We start from the raw sequence: 20,548 nt of genomic DNA, 5'->3' as shown, positions 1-20,548 counted from the left end.
GGCCCTCGCGCGAGGCGCACGCGCAGAGACGCTCGGGGCGCGTCTAGCAGGTCCCCAGAGGCACCTGCAGCGGGCGGGCCGCCGAGGAGCAGGCGCGCGGCCGGGGATTGCTCGGGCTGCGGCCGCGGCAGAAGTGCGCGAGGTCCACGGTCATCAGGACCACAAGTATCAGGCTGTAGAGGCCCAGCGCCAGGAGCGGGCCCGTGCCCCTGTGGAAGGAGGGATTCGGGGGCTGTAGACTTTGTGTTACGTACAGCCCGCACATTGCAACCCCCCTGAAAGTTCGGGACCCCCTCCTTGGATTTTTGTAGACATAGATTCACAAATATTTACATACAAATTCAGGGGCTCACTGGTACCCTGCCCACGTCTATGGGCAGATTCAGGATTTAAACCCCCTACTGTAAGTGTGAAGAGTCCCGGTGAGCTGCTAACTGCTCCACTATCAGACAGACATAACGGCAGTGCATGTGGCTGTAGGTTTGGACTACTATGAAGTGTATACAACACAGGCTGTACAACATAGAGTCCCAAACTAACCCCCTTTATGTCTTACTAACCCCCTTTTCAGGGGAAAGCAAAAATTACTCAGCACCACCAGTTTCCCCGCTCCATTCTCTATACCATCCCTCCCCCCTGCTGGCATTGAACAACTTTTGAATTATACCCCATAATCCAGGGTCTCAGAAACAAACTCATTGCCATCAGTCGTTTCCAACTCACAGCAACCAGTCAGGACAGGGTAGAACTGCTCTCATCGCTCTCCCTGGGAGTGGTGGGTGGTTTCGAACTGCTGACTTTGCGATTAGCAGCCCAATGGGTAACCACAACACCACCAGGGCTCCTATAATCCAGTGTAAGTGTCCACTTTTGCAGCAGCCCCTGAATCTTTCCCTTGGGGGCAATGTCACCCACTTTGGGGAGCTTTGGGAAACACTGGACTATAAGATCCTTTCAGATTTAACCCTCCACCCAATACCCACCATGACTTCCGGTCACCCACTTTCACAGCTCCTGAGCTTTTTCCTCATACGAGTGTTGGTTATTGCGTATTCGTGTGATTTTCTGTTTCATAGCTATTTCTCTGTAAACTACAGGCCTGTGAGCCACAGGCCGCCGCCCCTACATTTAGGAGCAAAGTCCCAGATCCTGCCCCTGTCCCAGTAGCTTTTCTTCTGTTCCTCCTACCAGAGTTCTCACCTGAGAATGGGCTGGGGTGGGAGAGTGGACACGTTGACCTGGTACAGGGCCTCGAACTCGGCGCGGGTGCAGCAGGAGCTCCCTGCAGCCTGCAGGTGGCAGCAGTAGGCTTCCTCTGGAGTATCAGAGAGCCGCGGACAAAAGAAGCCTGGGGAGTGGCGGCCATCGGTGTCCCGGGTGGCCTGGCACAAGTGGGGATGGTGGGCCAATGCTGAAGGGAAGGGCAGAGGGGCTGGAGACAGGCCGGAGTGGTGTCCCCACATCCCACCACACCACACCTCTTCCAGAGAATGAAAAGGATCAGCCAGGCTTAGAGGGGCAGGCATCCTTCCTCCCTCCCCGCAGTTCCCCAGAGAGACCGTACCACTTGCTGAGAGAAGAGGGTGTTAGGGGTGAGGTGAAAGTGCTATACCGGAGAGAGAGGTCTGCTGAGCAAGGGTCACCCAGCCGAAGAGCCATGGGAGCCCCACAGACAGGCCTGTCAGCAGCGGGCCCAGCTTTGTCTGGAAGCCCATGGGAAGTCACCTCCACCTCAGGCCTGGTTCCGGAAACCCCAGCACCTCTCTTTTTAAGCCACGACTGCAGGAAATAAGGAAATAAAGTTAAAAATCCGAAGTCCTCAGGCACTATTAATACAAACTGGAAGCTTCTCTGTTACAGACCTCTAAAGAAAGAAGAAAGGGACTGAGTTTCTGTCCTTCTGTTGGAAAATGCCGGGACTCTGTCCCCAAGCTGCCTAGAGCTTTCTGAGCTGAAAGGGGTGAGAGAAATTTGAGCCATTAGTCTAAAGAACAGATATGTATTTCAAGTTGTTTTTCACCAACATACTGGTTGGTGTGGCGTCCTGGGCATTCTGACCACGCCATTGCAAGCCAGTCTTTGGCGCTCCCTTCGCTAACCTCCACAGGACAACTCCCAAGACTAGTTGAAAACCACAGACTAGTCCTTTCAGTAACCTTTCCCCTGTCCCCTCACCTGCCCCTGCTACAGCCAGAGGGCAAAGGCTACCTGTGTGGTTGGAATAGACTTAGCGAAGGCTAGCTGACCCATCTCCCAGAGAAGCTTGGGGAAGGGGGCCAGGGAGGTCCTTGGTGCCTCTTACCCCTCACACTGCATAGCTGCCATCCACTGACACACAGAATCTCTTCAGAGCGCCTGAGGCCACCAGCCAGCAGCCTTAGGTGTTGTCCCAGTGCCTATCCCAGCCTGACAACACAATGCTCCCAGAGCAACTGTGACAACACTCTCCACCCCTGGGGCCCACAGCAGGGCCCTGGGGACTGAAGCAGGCATCCTGTGGCACTAGGCTGCACTGTAAATTTTGTTCCAACAATTGTGAGCAAAGAAGATGGTTCCTGCAGAAACGCACTGTGGAGAGCTGCAGTCTGAAGCAATTGGAAGGGCTGCCACCATTGTCTCTAAGATTCCCAAGGTCTCATGGGTCCAGAGGTGAGGCTTTGCGCCCATAGCAACCAAGCCCTGGTCTGCAGGGAGAACTATGAGCAGCAGGATTGAGAATGTTCTGAGCACTGACTGGTGAAAGATGGTGCTTCCCTGGGAGCAGAGGCCCTTCCTGGGAGAAGCTGTCTCTGACCTGGTTTAAGGTAAAGTGCCCTTCCCCTGCGGCCTTTACTGTCTGTGGGCAAACCGTGGGCTCCCTGAGAGCTAGATCATGCTGGCCTTGTGCCCCCAGGGCCCAGCAAAATGCAGTGAACCAGGATGGGCAATACAGAGGCTTTTAGAGCCCTTCCTCTTAGCTCCTTGGCCTGAGGTTGAACCAGCCAGTGGGGTGAGCGGAGCTAGGGGAGTCGGCGGTCCCCCAAGCCTCCGCGGCGCCAGGGGGCGCTGTGACGCTCCAGCCAGGCCCGCGGGCTGACCCGGGCCGCCGAGCCGAGGCAGCTGCGCGATGGGCTCGGAGGCGGCACAGCTGCTGGAAGCGGTGGACTTCGCGGCTCGGAAGCACCGGCGGCAGCGGCGGAAGGACCCGGAAGGGACGCCCTACATCAACCACCCCATCGGTGGGCTAGCCCGCGAGGGGGGCGTGGGGGGGGCACGGGGAAGGGGCCTCGAGGACGCGCGCCTCTTAGAGCGCCTGCTTTGTATCAGGCTTTGGGCCAAGCACTGGTGGTTCGTGCGCTTGCCGTTTGTGCCCCTCACCAGCCCGGTGCCACCGGCAGGCGTGATTGTTCCATTTTCAGGGGACACCCAGGAGGGTAAGGGACTTGCCCAGGGTTACGCAGCTCGGAAGGGACCACTTCTGGTTGACTGGAAAACCTGCGCCGCGCCGCCCCCGCCCTTCTGACTTCTTCCTGCTTTGCCCCGTCAGGTGTGGCTAGGATCCTGACCCAGGAGGCGGGAGTCACAGATATCGTGGTCTTACAGGTAACGCTCCTGCTCCTCCGCTCCCAGGCTGGGGTGGGGCCCCACTGAGCTCTGGGGGCCCCGTGGCCGGGGTCGTGGGACTGAGAGGCAGCCCTGTCCCCAGGCGGCCCTGCTCCACGACACAGTGGAGGACACAGACACCACTCTGGAGGAGGTGGAGCAGCACTTCGGGGCACAGGTGCGGAGCCTGGTGGAGGAGGTGACAGATGACAAGACGCTGCCCAAGCTCGAGAGAAAGCGGCTGCAGGTGGAACGGGCGCCCCATACAAGCCCTGGGGCCAAACTGGTGAAGCTGGCAGACAAGCTGTACAACCTAAGGGACTTGAATCGATGCACCCCGGAGGGTACGCTGCCCCCCTACCTGTTCTCAGAAGGGAGGGATGCCCACCCGCTGGAGGCACACAGGCTGGTCAGCCCCCCTGAAAACGCCCTGGGCTTCCCAAACGCATCCTATGTAGGCCACTCCCATCTTTTTTGGTGAGATGATAATACACTAGCTGGGCCAAAGAGACATTATCCAGACGAATCATTCCATGAGGAACTTAGCTCCGCGCCCCGCACCAAGCCCTCCAGAGAGCGGGCGAAGGCCAATGCTGCTCAGGCCACCACATGAATAGGTTTCTGTCCACTCTTCTGCAGGATGGTCAGAACATCGCGTTCAAGAGTACTTCGAGTGGGCAGCACAGGTGGTGAGAGGGCTTCAGGGAACAAACCAGCCTCTAGAAGAGGCGCTGAAGCAGCTGTTCCAGCAGCGGGGATTGACTCTCTGAGCAGTGCTCGCAGCCACCCGGTAGTGCAGAGGCTCGTGGTTCCTGTAGCCTCGATATCAAAGAGCCCGGAAACACTTGCCTTCTCCCGCCAAGTGAAGCCTGGGTTATGGGGATTGGCGGCACGCCATCCATCCCCACTTCCCTTCACCAGGCCGCGGCTCTGTTTGCTCTTGTGTAAGGTGGGATCTCTGGCCCTCTGGAACTTGGACAATAAAGCATTAGCGGGAAAAGGTTCAAGTTGGTGTCAGACCAGTAGACTGTGGACTTCAAAAAGGCACGGCTCTATTTGTGTGCCCTCTGTACCAGTCCTTTAGGATGGGGGCCTCTGCTGCCCTACTGAGCCTGGTTTTTCAGTGAGAAGGGTTTAATGATCGGGGTTCTTCATGTGGTGGCTGATGGATAGGGATGCTCAAGAAACGGAAGTTGCCTTCGCAGTTAATACTGGAAGGAATGGCAGGTGTATTACAAAGGAATGCCCCTTACTGGGCACAAGAGGGACCCCACAAGCAATATGATGGAACCTGTCAGAGGGTCCTTGACCAGAACATAAACTTCACTGGGTTTACAGCTCTGTTCAAGGCCTTGCCAGACTGTGGGATCCTCTGGTTGCTCAGCCTGTACTTTTGGCCCAATGACACATCTGGCAGCCCACGATGTTGAGTGCTCTAAGCCAGCCTGCCCCACGGGTGAAGGGGGTGCCTGTTCGTCCCTTGTAGCAGCCTCTGAGCAGCCCTGGCAGTTAGCTCCCCATGCCCAGTTCCTCGGCTGGGTAGGCAGTCATAGCAGAATTCAACCCTGGGAGTCACGGCAAAGGCTCTTTTCCTTGTACCCACCACCCACCCGGCCATTGCTGCTCCTTGGCTGTAGAATACAGTACTACTTTCAGAGAAAATGAGTGGGGGTAGCGGTTCCCCTTGGGGAAGGTGGAATGCCTCTCCCTGGAGCAGGGCCTGGTCGCTCCTCAGGATTGGATCATGGTAGCTCTAAGACCCTCCTTTCGGTGACATCTGCAATGGGACCCAAGGCTAGGGCTGGCCAAGGGCAAAACAGCTCCCCGAATTGCTGCACTCACACGGACTGCTAGCTTTGCCTCGGACGCCCACCTCCTGGTTCCAGGTAAGGGGGAGCCTTCTGCAGAGCAACGGGCTGTTCTGGCAGTCTAGGATATCCTGGGTGCTGCATATGAGGACTGCTCAGAGCGGTACCCACACAGTGCCCAGGGGGCTGTGTACTCTCCCCTGCCATCCCCTCCACCCCAGGAGATGCCTGCTGCTGGTGTGCTTGTTCCAAAGCCCTGGGGCTGGTCCAGCCCTCTAACCTCAGGGTCTGCACACTGCCCTGGGGCTCACTCGTTGAACTGGTTCCTTGCTGAGAAACCAAAGCTGGGCCTCTGACTAACTTAACCCCTTAGGTATTGCTACGTGATAAAGTCAAATGCCTAGCCTCAACCATCTGTCCCTGCTCGGGCCTAACGGAGCTCTGGAACCCTGGGCCTGCCCCCTCCCTCCTGGCCCACCCTGTTCTTTGATAGCAGGTGCTCTTCTGTGGCGCCGGCATGAGCAGCTGTTCCCACTGGCGGTGCTGACCTCCAGGGTCAGCAGGGTTGGGCTGTCTGGGCTTTGGCTGAGCAGTTGTCACACAAAGAAACAAGGGGTGTCCTGGCCTAGAGCCAGGGCACTTCCTGTGGTGCTATACTCGGGGCCTGCTAGTTCCATCCACATTCACCCAGGTGCGGACTGAGGAGACCCTGATTACGGGTAGCCCCCATCTCTGCTCCCTGAGGCCTTGTCTGGAAAGGCAGGTCACAGTTGCAGACAGTCCTCTGACTCTTAGCTGTTGGCCTGTGCAGGCAGCAGCCTTTCCCGGGGACCCCAACAGGAAGACCATGGAGGGGCGTCTGGGAGGAACACAGGAAGAGGCAAGGGAGCCATGCCCTCAGCTGCAGTCACAGACGGAGCCCCCACCGGGAACAGGCTGGGGCCAGACACCTGTCCCCAGGTGGCAGCCCCTCCTCCTCCAGCCCACCCTGTTTGGAAATACTGAGCTACAATTTTAAATGTACTCGAAGAAATTTCCAATAAAATGTTTTATGTGCTTAAAGAAAAAGATCGTGCCTTGTCAATGGTGAAAAAGCTGAGACTTGGAAAAACAAGCCAGTCCCTGGGTTAAGAATACTTCTAGGGGAACCATTTACAAGGATCTACATATAACCTCCTCCCTGGGGGATAGACAACAGAAAAGTGGGTGAAAGGAGACGGACAGTGTAAGATATGACAAATTAATTTATAAATTATCAAGGGCTCATGAGGGAGGGAGGAGCGGGGAGGGAGGGGAAAAATGAGCTGATACCAAGGACTCAAGTAGAAAGCAAATGTTTTGAGAATGATGATGGCAACAGATGTACAAATGTGCTTGACACAATGGATGTATGTATGGATTGTACAAGCCCCCAATAGTGATTAAAAAAAATACTTAACTTATACTCCCATAAAGCCTGCATATTAAACATGTGAGGCTCATCATAAATAGCTACTTTGTGATGGGCATCAAAGCATGGTTATTACTACTATATTAAAGCTATCTTAGTGCATGTGGAAGCATCATCTCAAATATTCTTCATGTAGAGAAAGTTACACTATATACCATAAGGATTTTACACTGGAGATAAATGACCCCTAACTGTTCTGACTTCCATACAAATTCGATTTAGGGAGATTTAAGAGTGAAACTTGTTTGCAATCACATATATAACCGAAATACAACCCCCACTATCAGAAGGTTATATTACTGCTTCAAAAATCAGCAATAACTGGTCACTTCACAAGTCACACACACCTGGTTCCAACCTGCCTGGAGCCCTGGGGGGTGGGGGGGCTGGGTCTGCAATGGGCTGTCAACTGCAAGGTTAGCCACAGGAACGCCCCAGCTGCTTCACAGGAGCAAGATGGGGCTGTCTGCGCCCGTAAACACCTAGTCCACGCTTTCCAGTGGGGTCAGAGTCAACTGTCTCAGGGGCTTGGGTGTGGTTTGGTTTGCTCCATGGATGCTTGATCATGAAAGGAGGGACAGAAGTCCATTTGCATGTGGAAATGTCTGCATATTCCTTTAGGCACAGGAACTCACCGCTAACACGCTACAGGACCATAGTTCTCAGGGTTACCAACCTCACAGTAGAAGCTGAATAGGAGGAGGCTTTCAAGAAAGAAAAGATTGAGATTTCTGGTGGTAGAATCGGTGCTGTCGTGTCCTGCTTCTGAGGCTGTGAGCGTGCTGAGCTCTGCAGTAAAGGGCTGCTTCTTGTCTTAAATGGCACGCATGCACATTTACAAATTGTCCAATATGCAAATTCCTTGGCCTCTTTTCTCATAAATTGGTTCGATAGGTTGCATGTAAGAATTCCCCTTTTCTACCCTGCTCTGCAGTCAAATAAGGTCTCATTCTTGCTCACCTCCCAGAGCAGCCTCAGGGCAGCTATGACTGCACCCCAGGCCTCCAGTGTCCACGCTGACCCAGCAGTCCCTTGCAGGACAGGCCAGAGGCCTGCCCTAAACAATCAAGCTGGTGATCCCGGACGGCGAGGAGTCACGGAGCTCTGAGGGCTAGTGTGCAGGAGTAAACAGCACTGCCGTTCCCGGCAGGTGAATGCTCTCGTTACACACCTGAGCCCTCCAAAGACACCACCCTGGATTCTGCTCATTTCCTAGGGGGCTGAGAGATTCTTCCCCATCATTTGATCCCATGTTTCATTACAGTGGCCAAATAGCAACAGCTTTAAGGAATTGCTTAGTATCCTGTAATAATACAGTGAGAGCTCAAACTTACTGGGCTATTCCAGGCGCACCATCGAGAAAGAAGCGGCTTTTACTCCCATAGAGTTAGTCTCGGAAACTCCCTGGGGCAGTTCTACCCTGTCCTGTAGAGTGGCTGAGTCGAACTGACTAGATGGGAATGAATGCAGGTACCCAAAAGGTACCAGGGTGGCAGTTATTGAAGTGCTCAGCCGTGACCCAAAAGATCAGCCGCCCCACGGGAGAAAGATCTATAGTCTTGGAAACCCTATGGGGCAGTCTGGAAAGCAGTGGGTTTGGTCTGTGTACCAGGCACTGGGCCAAGCACCTCACAGTGACCCTCTCAGCTCTTTCACTGTGGTAGGAAACATGGTCAAACTAGGATCTGTACCCAGGAAAGATAATATTCCATGCTGTACCGCAGGAGCCCTGGGAACACGTGCGTTTCGCTGCTAACGGAGAGAGGCTAGCTGTTCAAACCCACCAGAGATGAGTCAGCCTGTCCCACAGGACAGCTACACGTCTGGACTAACCTAACCACAGGGGTTTGGCTTGTTTACACTAGATACTGAAGTCTCTGGTGGCAGCCTGGCCAAAGTACTGGGCCGCAAACTGTAAACCAGAGAGAAAAGAAGGGGCCATCTGCCCCGTAAGCTCACTCATTGCCAGCCAGTCCATGCCTACTCAGCGCCCCCTCCCCCCCAGGCCAGGGTAGAACTGCTGTGACTTTCGGAGACTTAACTCTTCACAGTAGAAAGCACCCCCTCCCGCCCATGGAGCAGCTAGCAGGTTCAACTGCTGACCTTGTAGTGTAACCACTAGGCCATGTCCAGGTGTCCGGAGTTGGAACGGACTCAGTGTGTCTCCTGACCCACAACAGACCGCTGGTCCTGGGACGTGTCCTCACCCCCGGCTATGGGATTCCGTGAGCAGCAACGACCCGGGACGGCTGGAGGGACTCAGCCCTGTCTCCCTTCAGGTGCTAGCTTGCACGCCCAGTGACCTGCCAGAGGCCCCAAAGCGCCTTTCTCCCCAAGCAACCGTAACCTCGGGTTGACATGCTGCATTTTCTCCAGATCTGACCTCTGTGCTGAAACGTTATTTTTTTCATCACACAGGGACTTTCAACATATTGTACGCCCAAATCTGTTTTATCTTTTCCCTTTTGAGGCTGCTTCTTTTTAGAAAGCGCTCCCCCGACACCAGAGACAGAAAGAAAACCCACCTTTTCTCCATAATTGCATGGTTTTTGTGTGCCTGTGTTTTCCACCTGGAGTTGTGTAAGCTGATGACTCTGATGGCCAGTTGTCTCAAAATACTATTTATTAAAGAGTCCATCTTTGCCCCACTTGAATACCCCTTCCACCAGAAACCAGTCCTCCTCTGTGTGGGTCTGTTTGGTTCCTTTGCTCGGTCGGTCCGAGGCCACTCCCTTCCCACTCAGATTTCACCCACAGCAGCTTCAGTCCTTCTGAAACCCCGCAGGGTGAGGCTCACTGTCCCACCCCAATCAGTAGTCAACGGTGTGAAGTTCTCTTAGTAGTCCCACACATTTACGCTTCCAAGTAAATTTCAGGACCTTGACAATTCTAGAAAGCGTCCATTCTCAGGGGAATGACAGGGATTGGTGGGTGGACTGGGGGAGGAGCAGGCTATATATTTCTCCTTCTTGGTTCCCAGGCTGTGTATTTCAGTTGGGTCAACTTACCCACTGTTCCGAACAGTCTCCAGTTGCTGCTCTTAGTTTTAAAGGTAGGCACTTCGAGCTTCTTCAAAGAATGGCAACGGCCACCCCTCCCCGCCCTCTTCTGCCATGCTACAAGGCGGCAGTGCCCGCAGGCTGGGGCCTGGCTTCCGAGGGAATGCCTGTCGAGTGTGGCGCGAGGGTGCCCCAGACTGTGGGTTTCTGACGGACCTTACTGATCTAAGATACTTCATTCTAGCCTTCACTTCCTAGGAGTTTTAAAACAGGGTAGATTTAAATATTTACCACGCTGTTTTTCAGCAAGTAGAGACTACCCTAAATTCTTCTCTACTGACTGGAGTGGAGAGCAGCCAGCTGTACTGCTTCCTCATTGACCACGGCCCGTAACCCGTGCCAGTAACTGGACGCTGCTGGGAAGGACCTCCTGGGGACAAAGCTTCCAGGCCTGACTGCGGAGACGCTGCCCGAGGGGCCCCAAGTGTCCGAGTACATGGGGACTTCGAGGATCCACTTTCTTTCCAAAGAAAGGAAGTTTGTTAGACCAGAGCCCCCAGGGCAGGAAGGGGCACTTGGGGACAATGGTGTACAGAGCACTGGAACCAAAGCTGGAGTCCGGAAGGGTGGAGGACTCCCCACGCCTGCCACCACCCCACAAAAATCAGCACAGAGACCAGTCAGTGCCCATATGAGCTGGGGCTCTGGGGCCTGATCCTCGGCCCTGGCACAGGCTCCAGTCCTGACCCAGTGCTTCCTGACATGCTGCAGCCCGGCGAGCAGGCGAGTGGAGCCTTCACAGAAAGCCACAGGGCCTTCTCTCGGGAGAAATGGGGATTCCTGCTATGCCTCCACATGGGCTGTATACTCGGGGGCCCCACACCCTCTTCCCGGCTCATCCACCTGAATAAGTGGTCTCAACACGACCACAGGACTCCCTGCAGTGACCCTGGTGCTGGGCTGACACCCACTCAGCCTCCCTCACCTCTTGGGTCCCTGCTTCTCCTTTCTCCCGCCTTGGGAAAAGGACAGCAGCTTGGGCCTTGTGTCCAAAGCCGGGTGTGGCATCGCCACTCTGACCCATGGCTTCCTCTCCTCTCCTCACTGGCATGTGCCCTGCCTACCCCACACTGGGCTCCCCGCCCCCACAGAAGCAACAAGAAACAGGAAGTGAGGGCAGAGCCCTGTCTGTCCCGGTTCTGAGAGGCAGATCCAGACAGGTACCCATTGTCACGAGGGTGAACTTTCCCTCCGGCCAGGAGCAGCCCTAGCCTAGGCGCAGGCGAAAGGTGGCGATCTCCATGGGCTCCAGGTAGACGTCGGTGCTATTGGAGGGTGCAGCCAGAGGGAACAGTAATGTCAAGGAGGTTGGCTGCAGGAAACCCACGTCCAGGCCAGAGAAAAGGCTCCCCAGCGCCACCTGTGGGGCAGAGAGGGTGTGCACTGAGCTGCGGCTGACACACTGCAGCGGCACCTCTTGAAGATTCTGGCCAGGAGCTGGCCCATCCCTAGCAACAAATCTACATACCCACAGGAGTTTGCACAGTCTCAGGGGTTCACTGCACCCAAGGCCTGTCTGTGGCGCCAGGGTAGAGACCCCTGTTGCTGTGAGGTGTGAGATGTGAGCTCCCTGAAGGCAGGGACATGTCTGGTCCGTTCTGGAGCACAGCTGTCAAGGATGTTTCCTTTCTGATGTGTCTCGCTTTGGTTAATAAAGGTCCCTAATTGCGGAACACAAGTCCCTGTGCCACGTGCCTCAGCTGCAGCTGGCCCAGCTTGAGGGGCTCTGAGAACACATCAATGGCTCCCCTACAAGAGGCCCTGCGGGGCCCTTTCCTCTCCCACCTCGTCGCCCCCCTACCCCCACCCCAGCGCCTGCTCTGCCATTCACAGCTGCTCCATTTCCCTGCCCGCCTCTCATTCAAGGTGGGCCCTGCTCACCTTGCCTTGGCTTGTGGTGCAATTGAAGCCCAAGTTCTTGGCCTCAAGGCCACAGTCAAAGCCCTTCCGGTGCAAGAGAAGAGCAGTCTCTGCCGATGGCAAGGCGTCGTCCTGGACAAGGGGACAAAGGGTGGGAAGGAGCTCCAGGGGTGGCAGCATCTGTGCCCCGAAGGCAGGAGTGGAGCGAGGCAAGAGTCTGGCATGGAGGTGCAGGGCGGCGGGGGACACTCACCTCAGCCTGAAGCGTCCGCAGGTTGAGCAGGTGGAAGTCGCAGGGTAGGGAGGAGGCCAGAGGGTGGAATGAGCGCAGACCAGGGCCTGGGAGCTGCCCCTTGGCCACGGGCAGTGCAAGTGCTGGGGTGTTCAGGTACATGGAGGTCAGGTGGCTGAGAAGGGACGGGTAGCTGGTAGAGCGGCCATCTGGGACCTGAAAAATCAGTCCCCACAGGTGGGGAAGGAAGGGAGCCAGGCTGGGGACGATGACAGCACATCTAGCCGGGGTCTTTGGGAGGAGCCTGGATCTAGCTGGCCCAGGCACTGCGCTCCCACACACCCTAAAAGGGTTATTCCACTGGGCCCTTGAGTCTCCACCCCTTTCTTCTTGATGCCACAACCCTGCCGTGAGCAGGGCAGCTCCGGTCAGAGCCAGCGCCTCGCTGCGGGATGGTGGGTGGAGAGGGGCAGGCGCACACTGGACTGCGGACAACAGCGAGCCTCCAGCCCTGGTCTCGCCCTCTGCACCACATCCACAGCGCCAGCCCTTTCTCGGGTCTTGCCGCCCGGGACCATGCCCTTGATGGCGCTCCTGGACTTCACACTTAGCAGTCCTGAGCTGAGCGTCCCTTTTCCAACAGGACTTGTGTCCCAGGACCAACCTCCTCCTGGTCCCTGGAGCTCGCTTCCTCTCCCTTGAGCTCCGTGCCCAGGTTTGTGCTGAGTCCTCTTCCACTCACACCGGAATTGTCCCACCCCAGGGCTCTGGCCCATGGCCCGAGCTCAAGCCACCACCACCTCCTCCTGCTCGCACTGCCTTTGAACTGTCACCTGGACTCCAGTGACCCTTCCTGCATGCCCACCTGACACGCTGCCCAGGGCCCACCCAGACTCTCCTTGAAGTCAGCCCCTGGCCGCCCCAGGCTCAGTCTAGTACCAAGACGAGAGTTCCTGAGAGGAGGGCAACACGCCCCAGCAGAACGGTCGGATATGGCCGTCATCAGCTACTTGTGGTCACCGAGCACTTGAGACTTGGCTAGGACAAATGAGGACTGAATTTTTAATGTTTTGTCGTAATTAATTTCAATGATCAGGTGGATGGTCAGAACAAAAAAACCGATGTGCCTTGAAAGAAGTACAGCCAAAATGCATCCCCAAGTCCTCCTCAGTCCTTCAGGACTGTGTAGTCCCTTTGACGAGGAAGTGACAAAACCCAACCCAAGCCACTGCGATTCAGTGACAGGCGCTCAGCGCAACTCTGCAGGGCAGTCCTGACTGCTCCCTCAGGAGCCCGGGGCTGTGACTGGAACCTCATAGCCACCCTGCAGGACAAGAGTAGAACTGCCTCCCGTCGTTTCCAACGCGGCACTCTTTATGGAAGAAGGACCCCCGTGGTGGCGGAGTGGTAAGAGTTGGGCTCCTAACCACAAGGTTGGAGTTTCAAACCACTCAGCAGGAGGACGGGGCTTTCTACTCCCGTTAACAGTTATAGTCTGGGAAACCCATGGGGGCAGTTCTACCCTGTCCTATAATAGGGTTACTGTGAGTCGGTGTTGACTCGCTGGCAGTGCGCTTGGGATCCTCAAGGACGCCGACTGCCACGTCTTGCTGAAAGCCCCATCTCTCTCCCACGGAGCGGCTGCTGGGCTCCAACTGCTGACCTCGGGGCTGGCGGTACAATCCTTACCCAACAGTGCCACCTAAGCTCCTTGTTGAAATTGCTCCCCTGCTGGCTCCCACCATAGTTACAGCATGCACTGCCAACACTGCCTCTGCCCTCCTCTCCTTACTGTGGCTACTGCGAGAGCAAGGCCAGTTTGGAGGAAATGCCAGGCTGGCGGGGGCAAAGGAAGCCCCGCGTGGATTGGGGCCAGGGAAGGAGGGCTAGAAGATGCTGGGCTGAGGGGGATGAGCAGGGCAGCCCAGAAAAAGGGGGAATGAAGAGGAGGGCACGGTGCCCACGAGGGAGGTGGCAGACGGGGCGAGGCCTCTCACCACAGCCCTGCTACTGCCGCCCTGAGCTCTCATTCAGCTCTGCTCTCTCTACGTGGGCCTGGTTCCTGCTCTGTTACTTAAACCCCAAGCTGGAATCCCCAGGGCCACCCCCACCTAGCCTCCGGCAGAGTGAGGCCTCGGTTTACCTCATTGCCTGCCGTTCGCCGTTCTAACAGGAGGCGGAAACGGTTGCAGGTTCTCTTGTTGTCTTTGAGTCCTTGGCCGAGACCCCGGTTGTCGTCCTGCATCAAGCGCCGGTCCAAGATCACTTCCAGCTGGCCTGCGCAAGTTCACTGTGAGCCCTGGACTGCCCTGCCCCACCACCCACCACCCCTTTGGAAGAAAAGGGCTCCCTTGGAATAAGGGTGTCCCAGAGCTGTCTTTCTTAGGGATCTCTTGAGGGGAGCCTGCGCCCACCTCTCCCACCCGACAGCCTTTCTTTCAGCTCCCCAGTCCGCCTTTCACGTGGGGTGCCGGGAGTCGGAATCGACTCCATGTCAACGGCCCAGAACAAACTTCACCACAGAGCTCTGCGAACACACTTGTGTGTATGCCCATATGTAAATGCACCAGAGGGGCGGAGAGAAACAGCCAATCAGGAAGGTTGGCTACAGTTGAAGCCAATGAGGCTGACAGACTCACAGAAAATAGCTGCACCTGGCTGCTCCTGGGATGGGGGGTGGGAGTGGGGACCTCAATCCTTCCAGCAGGAGTCACGTCCCTGCTATGCTGGCCCAGGGGCAGAGCCCAACCTCCGAGCACTGGGCTCTTGACTCTTACAAAGGCTCAGTCCCACAAAAGTAAGAAGACCCCCAAGGGGCTCCAAGGTCACCATGTCCAAGCTCTTGTTTTTACCCTGAGGACCATGGGAGCCATTGGGGCAAGCCAGTTACTCAGTGGGCAGTGCTCCTCCTGCCCCTGTTCTGATTCTTCAGAAACTCCCTCTTTTAATGACCATTAATAGAAAAACAAAACGCATTTCATTAGGAGGCTGAATGCAATTTCAGACTATCCCTACCAAGACTACCCCAGACCAAGAGCAGGTTGCATAGCTCAGTAGCAAAAAACACTGCTCAATTCCAGATGCTTCTCAGGGGGCCCAATAAGACACCCACGACCCAACTGCCTCACTGCTGCCTGCACCCAGGGGGGCAGGTGACAGCAGCTGTCAGCCTTTCTCCCTGCTCATGTGACCAACAGCAATTATAAATGGCTCTGGCCCCAGGAGAAGAGCGAGGCCCATGTGGCGGAGGCCCAGGGGTGGGATGGGCTACTCTCCTGCTCCCCACGTACCATCACCGAGGCTGGACACACCCAGGGCTTGGGCAGTGTGCAGAGTGAGGCGGTTCTGTGTGTCCTGGATGTAGACCATGACCGGCATGGGGTAGAAGTTGGCCTGCAGAGGCAGCTTCTTCAGATACCGTCGGGGCTGGACCTGTGGGGGCAAGACTAGCAGCTCAGGGCACCCGGGAATCAGACCTGGACGACTTGGTCCTGGGCAGCCCCCATCTGAATGTGTCCTGGCTCACCCACACCTCTGATTCCTCTCTCCCTCGGGGCAGAGTGCCTGCTGGGCCTGTGCTGGAGGGGCTCACCTGGAAGCCGTTGAGGTCCGTGAAGAAGGTGCCCTGGCTGTCAATGTTGGTGCGCAGGCGCAGGGCCACCTCCTTGTTGACATAGTCCCGGATATCCACCAGGGATGACAGGTCCAGAGAGAGTCCCTCCACCCCTGGGCACAGGGACAAGGGAGACACGGGCGGCATGAGGACAGGCTGGAGCTCAGGTGCCTTGGCTATGAGGGGTTGGGCCCAACTCCCCTGGCAAGCCAGTTCCAGGCATCTTTGAAGACCTTTTTCACCCCAAGGGATTTAAACACCCCCATCTTGACAGGTCCATTTTCTGGGAACGAGCAATGACCCTGCCAGTCTGAATGGAGAAGGGGCAGAAGGAAGAGCGTGGCCAGCCCGTCGTCTGTGGTGCCCGCCCCTCTCCTACAAGGCCCCTTCCCACGCCCGCACGGCTCACCTGGCAGGTTGTACAGCCGGACCACCTGGTGGACGTGCTCGTAGTAGGCAATCACCTCTGAGAAGAAGGGGCCTTCAGTGACACGAAGCACAGGGGGGTCCTTGGGGACATAGGGCTGGAAAAAGAGCACAGGAGGTGGCTGAGTCCGCAGCCCACACAGCAAAGGAAGCAAGTGCCAGCCCAGGCTTGGGCAGGGGACAAACCAGTACCCAGCAGGTGCTGGGCTGGACTGGGCTGAGCTACACACACACCCTCCCGTCGGTAAGTTCCCTGGTATTATAGACCAAGTTGTGTCCTCACAAAATATACATCATAAATCCTAAGCCCTAGATCCTTGGCTGCAATTCCACGTGGGAGTAATTTTCTTATGTTACCGCGTCGTGTCTCTGTGGCATGTGTCTTGAACACGTCTGAAAGCCTACAACCCTAGGGTAGCCTCTCCTGAGCTATAAGGACGACCCCGAGAAGCAAGCAGGCACAGCAGGAAAATGATTTCCAGGGAAGTCGACGGGAAGCTGAGACTGGCTTCCCCCCAGAGCAGAGAGCTCCGAATCTAGACATCTAACTTCCCGAACTGTGGAAAGATACGTTTTGTTTGTAAAGTCACTTGTTGGTGGTCGTTCTGCTACAACTCAACCCAAACGCGTGGCCGTCAAGTCCATTCTGAGCCACATGGCCCGTGTGGAGCTTCCCACACAGACGATCTCGTCTGTCCTCACAGAGCGCCTGGTGGGCTTGAACCACCGACCCTGACGTCAGCAGCCACAGCTCTACGGCACTAAGAAACTAAGACAGTATAGGACTCAGTTCCTCAGGGAAGATCCACCAGTCATCCTTCTTCCCAGAGGTGGCGAAGATGGGGACCACCTGGGAAGCAGGCAAGGCCTTGGCCACCATCCTCTTGATAGGACTGCATCTCCCTCCTCCCACCGCCTCGGTCCGCCTGTCTCTGCACGCCTTCCCAGGAGGAAGCCCACCCAGGCCCCGGCAGCTCTCAGGGGTCTTCAGGGCACCTTGGCGTCGCTGTCAGGCAGGAAGAGGTAGGCGCCGCTTTTGTCTTTGGATGTGCGGGTGCCGTAGATGAGGAACTCCATGTCCACCCGCTGCTCCTGCTCCTCGTCCACCCTTCGAATGCTCTGCCAAAAAACACAGCCCTGACCCCTGGCCCCACCCCAGCGCATCAGGCCTGCCCCCAAGAGGGCACGGACGAAATTTCCCGAGGGGCCGAGCCCAGCTTGCCCGTGCTAGCAGCAGGGAGCCAAGACCACCATTTGACATCCACCTTCCTTCCGAGGGCAGCATGGCCCTAGGCCCTGGGGGACAGCAGCCCCAACATCCCCCCCCCCCCCCCGTGACTCCGGCCTTACCTTGAGGAGCCCAGTGAGGCCTGAGAACCAGACCTGCATGTAGCGGTTGCTGAGGGCAAAGTCCGCGGTGCCTGAGTCAACAACTCGGACAGGGAAGGCCTCGTGCCGGCTGACGGACAGATGCCGCCCGTGCAGGTAGATGCGCACAGAGGAGGGCAGCGTGCGGTGCCCGTCAAGGCCCTGATGAAGCTGCAGCACGCTCAGGCCCAGGGCCGGCAGGCGCACGGGCACAGACACCTGCCAGACGGGACGGCGGGGAAGCAGGGGAGTGGGGGGTGGGGTGGGGTGGGTGTCCCTTAGCAGCTGTCTGGCCACAGCCCTGCGATTCTGGTTCGTCAAGTTGCATTACTGAGAGGCCCACGCAAGTCCCGACCCTCCCAGGATCTCTGCCCTGCTCCTGAGAGTGGAGGTGATATCAGGCGCTCCCCCCCTCTCAGACTCTTGGGAGTCACAAATGATACTTGGAAAACGACTAAGTGCCCCCCACAGGTTAGGCTTTCCAATGCATCACTCAAGTCTAGGGAGGACAAGGACACGGTCATGCTCAGCCTCATCATTACCACAGAAACCTTCCCCTCCTTCCCAAGGGCACGCTCCCTCCTTTTCCATAAAGGGCTCTCCTCAGGGCAGCCCGACCCTGTGAGGCGCGCAGCTGGGGCCTCACCTGGTAGATGTCGGGGGCCATGTCCGTGGCAGAGCTCCAGTGGGCGCTGACCTGCACGGCCAGGGGCTGGCCATCTTCAGAGAGCACACGCACCCGGGGCGAGCTGACCAGCAGGGACACGATGCTGAGCCGCTCCTGCTCCAGCGGGTTGAATAGCACCACGTACCTGCCAATACAGGTGGGCTGACTTGGGGGCAGGGCACCGAGCACCCAGGCGGCATGCAGCCTGTGTGCGTGCATAGGTGCCCGTGCACATGTGCACAGCTCACCTGGGTGAGGTGCCCAGCTGGATGACGGTGCGCTCAGGCAGGGCGTCGTGGTTCAGGCGGGTGTCATCCTGGAGAGGTGGGGGGCGTGGGAAGAGCCCTCTTAGCGTTTGGCCCTCTGTTCTGTCCTGGATGTGGCTCCCCAGCTGCTCTCGCCACAGGCCACAGGCAGAAGCAGGAGCAGGCGCACCACCGAGGCCCAGAGCTCTGGGACCAGTGCCCCTGCCTGCCCCCACACCTGCCCACCCACACACCTGCAGGGCAGGGCTCACCATCTGGAGAAAGGGCGCCTCAGGGTCAAAGTGGTAGGTCTCCTTGTCCCCCAGCACCAGATAGTGAGCAGCGTTGATGATGACCTGCTTCAGGCTGACCAAGGATCGCAGGAGCCTGGGGTGGGCACAAGGCAGGCCATGGGGAGGATGCTCCCTCCCTAGGGGGAGGCTGTCGGCCCTGCCAGATGCACACACCCTCAGCCGGAGGCCTGCCGCCCACCCTTTCCCAGGGAAGGAGCGAGGAGGCTGTGGAGCTGGCAGGGAGAGGCGAGGGGCCAACCTGACCCCGTAGTCCACCACGACGGCCTCCTTGGCGGTGCCAGTGATGGCATCGTGGTGCTGGAAGAGGCCCAGTGAACGCCGAGCTTCCAGCAGGAGCGCGAAGTCAGAGAGCGGGTACTGGCTAGCTGTTCCAGAGCGGCGGGTGTGGGCCACAGCCAGGCTGTACAGAATCTCTGCCCCCCTGTCCAGAGAGGGGAGTCAGCCCCCAGGGTCCAGCACTCTCCCTCCATCCTTTTCCACCAGCTGTGGTCTCTGGGACTGGTCACCCTGCTGGCCAGGTGCAGACCCAACCCCAAAGGCTCCGCCTACACCCTGTATCCTGGGAAGGGAGGGGTCTCACCGCAGGTGGGCTTCCAGGACACGGTCCAAGCTCTTGTAGAAAGGCCGAGAAGTGTAATAGCCTGTCCAGTAATGATCCTCCCGGTCCGCGTAGGAGAAGAAATCCCCACTCAGCACAGGGAAGCCAGGTGGGCGAGCCCCAGGCTCCACCCCAGTCCGCTTGTAGAGAGCGTCAAAATAGTCCGAGAGGGTGCCAAACTGGGCCTGTGGGGACCCCAGAGCCCAGTCCCATCAGGTCCAGAGCCCCTGGGAATTCTGGCCAGAGTGCTTCTGGGGGATTGGGGGGGTGGAGAGGTGGCAGGGGCTGGGCCTACACCAAGGGAGTCACTTCGTGGTTCCCGTACGGCCTACAGTGAAGCTGGATGTCAGGGAGACACTTCCGACAGACCAGGAAAACCCGGCCAGCCCTCGAAAGAGCTCCTGCTTTGGAGCCAGTGAGGAGGAAGGAGCACAGACCCAGGGGGAGGGCTGCGCTGCTGGATCCCCTGGGCCGGCCCCCGCCCCCGCACCTGCACGTGGAGGTCAGGCTTGCTGTTGAGGAAGTCGAATAGCCGCTGGTAGTTTAAGAACTGGGCATCCCACTCCTGGGGCTTGTCATACCGGAAGTCGTCACCCAGGGGCACCAGGAGGACGTTGCTTCGGAAGAGCCTGGACTTCTTCCGGTACTGGTCCAGAAGCAGGGCTGCCCTGTGGGCGGAGCCCAACACGAAGCCTCAGCATCAGGGGTGCTCACAGACCCCGCCCTGGCGGCCCCCGGGTACATCCCTCCCAAGAAGCCCTTCCAACTATGTGTGAAGGGACGCCAGGGTTATCCGGATGGAGACGGTTCTGACGACCCGCGAGGTCTCCCTCATGCTCCCGGAAACCAAACGCACTGCCCTCAGGTGATCCCGACTCCTAGGGAGGTGTGGCGGCGGCCGCGGGGGCGGCGTCTCCGTGGGCCTGGGCCTGCCCAGACACTATGCAGAACCAACTAGTCCCCCTTCCTGTGACCACCCTTCAGATCTTGCAGACGTGCGCACACTCCACAGGCTTCCTCTTTGGGCGCTGCAAGCCCCGCCGGGCCATCTCTGAGGTTTCGGGACCGCATACTCTGCGGCCAGCCCCATTGTCCCTCCGAGGGCAGGGCCCAGGAGCCTGGGGGCAGCAGCCAGCACAGGGAGGGCACACTGGCCCCGGGCCCACTTTCCCTGAGAAGAACGTTTCCGTGGGCATGCTTGGCAGCTACCACGCCGTCCCTGTGTTTCCTGTCCCTTACACCATTCTTCATACATGTGGTCAGGGCTTTTCTCCTCCTTCTGAACCTGCATCTCCTGCTTTCTGAAACTCCACCACTTTCAGCATC

The 20,548-nt window shown here is 57.5% G+C and overlaps 2 protein-coding genes and 1 pseudogene across 6 annotated transcripts in view; 2 read left to right on the top strand and 1 right to left on the bottom strand.

Annotated features, from left to right (window-relative positions):
• Positions 1–3,106: 3,106 nt before the first annotated feature.
• HDDC3 (HD domain containing 3) lies at positions 3,107–6,589 on the top strand. Of its 2 annotated transcripts, none has more exons than XM_045286341.1 (4): positions 3,107–3,218; positions 3,527–3,582; positions 3,686–3,926; positions 6,202–6,589. In XM_045286341.1, exons 1-4 carry the CDS (start codon positions 3,107–3,109, stop codon positions 6,393–6,395), a joined length of 603 nt encoding a protein of 200 aa, XP_045142276.1. In that variant the 3' UTR covers positions 6,396–6,589. The 2 variants fall into 2 exon arrangements, with proteins under 2 accessions (XP_045142276.1, XP_004708153.1); XM_004708096.4 differs by lacking the exon at positions 6,202–6,589 and adding an exon at positions 4,222–4,589.
• An 840-nt stretch (positions 6,590–7,429) lies between these two features.
• Positions 7,430–7,556, top strand: LOC115868190 (annotated as a pseudogene).
• Positions 7,557–9,448: 1,892 nt separating this feature from the next.
• MAN2A2 (mannosidase alpha class 2A member 2) overlaps positions 9,449–20,548 on the bottom strand; it is an 18,401-nt gene continuing 7,301 nt past the window's right edge. For all 4 annotated transcript variants that reach the window (XM_045286312.1, XM_004708095.3, XM_045286311.1 and 1 more), the window contains 15 exons: positions 19,713–19,890; positions 19,205–19,407; positions 18,863–19,045; positions 18,583–18,697; positions 18,314–18,381; positions 18,045–18,210; positions 17,381–17,617; positions 17,027–17,149; positions 16,014–16,128; positions 15,584–15,717; positions 15,282–15,423; positions 14,135–14,268; positions 12,013–12,207; positions 11,781–11,891; positions 9,449–11,259 (listed from right to left, as the gene is read on the bottom strand). In XM_045286312.1, the coding sequence (XP_045142247.1) occupies positions 11,107–11,259; positions 11,781–11,891; positions 12,013–12,207; positions 14,135–14,268; positions 15,282–15,423; positions 15,584–15,717; positions 16,014–16,128; positions 17,027–17,149; positions 17,381–17,617; positions 18,045–18,210; positions 18,314–18,381; positions 18,583–18,697; positions 18,863–19,045; positions 19,205–19,407; positions 19,713–19,890 (2,257 nt within the window). In that variant the 3' untranslated portion in view covers positions 9,449–11,106. The remainder of the gene's footprint in view (positions 11,260–11,780; positions 11,892–12,012; positions 12,208–14,134; positions 14,269–15,281; positions 15,424–15,583; positions 15,718–16,013; positions 16,129–17,026; positions 17,150–17,380; positions 17,618–18,044; positions 18,211–18,313; positions 18,382–18,582; positions 18,698–18,862; positions 19,046–19,204; positions 19,408–19,712; positions 19,891–20,548) is intronic.

This window comes from Echinops telfairi, unplaced genomic scaffold, assembly GCF_000313985.2.
Source record: "Echinops telfairi isolate 266 unplaced genomic scaffold, ASM31398v2 ScPeMD7_7;HRSCAF=31, whole genome shotgun sequence".
Taxonomy (NCBI): Eukaryota; Metazoa; Chordata; class Mammalia; order Afrosoricida; family Tenrecidae; genus Echinops; species Echinops telfairi.
The sequence above is the reverse complement of the archived record's forward strand: the minus strand, read 5'-3'. Positions and strand labels throughout refer to the sequence as shown.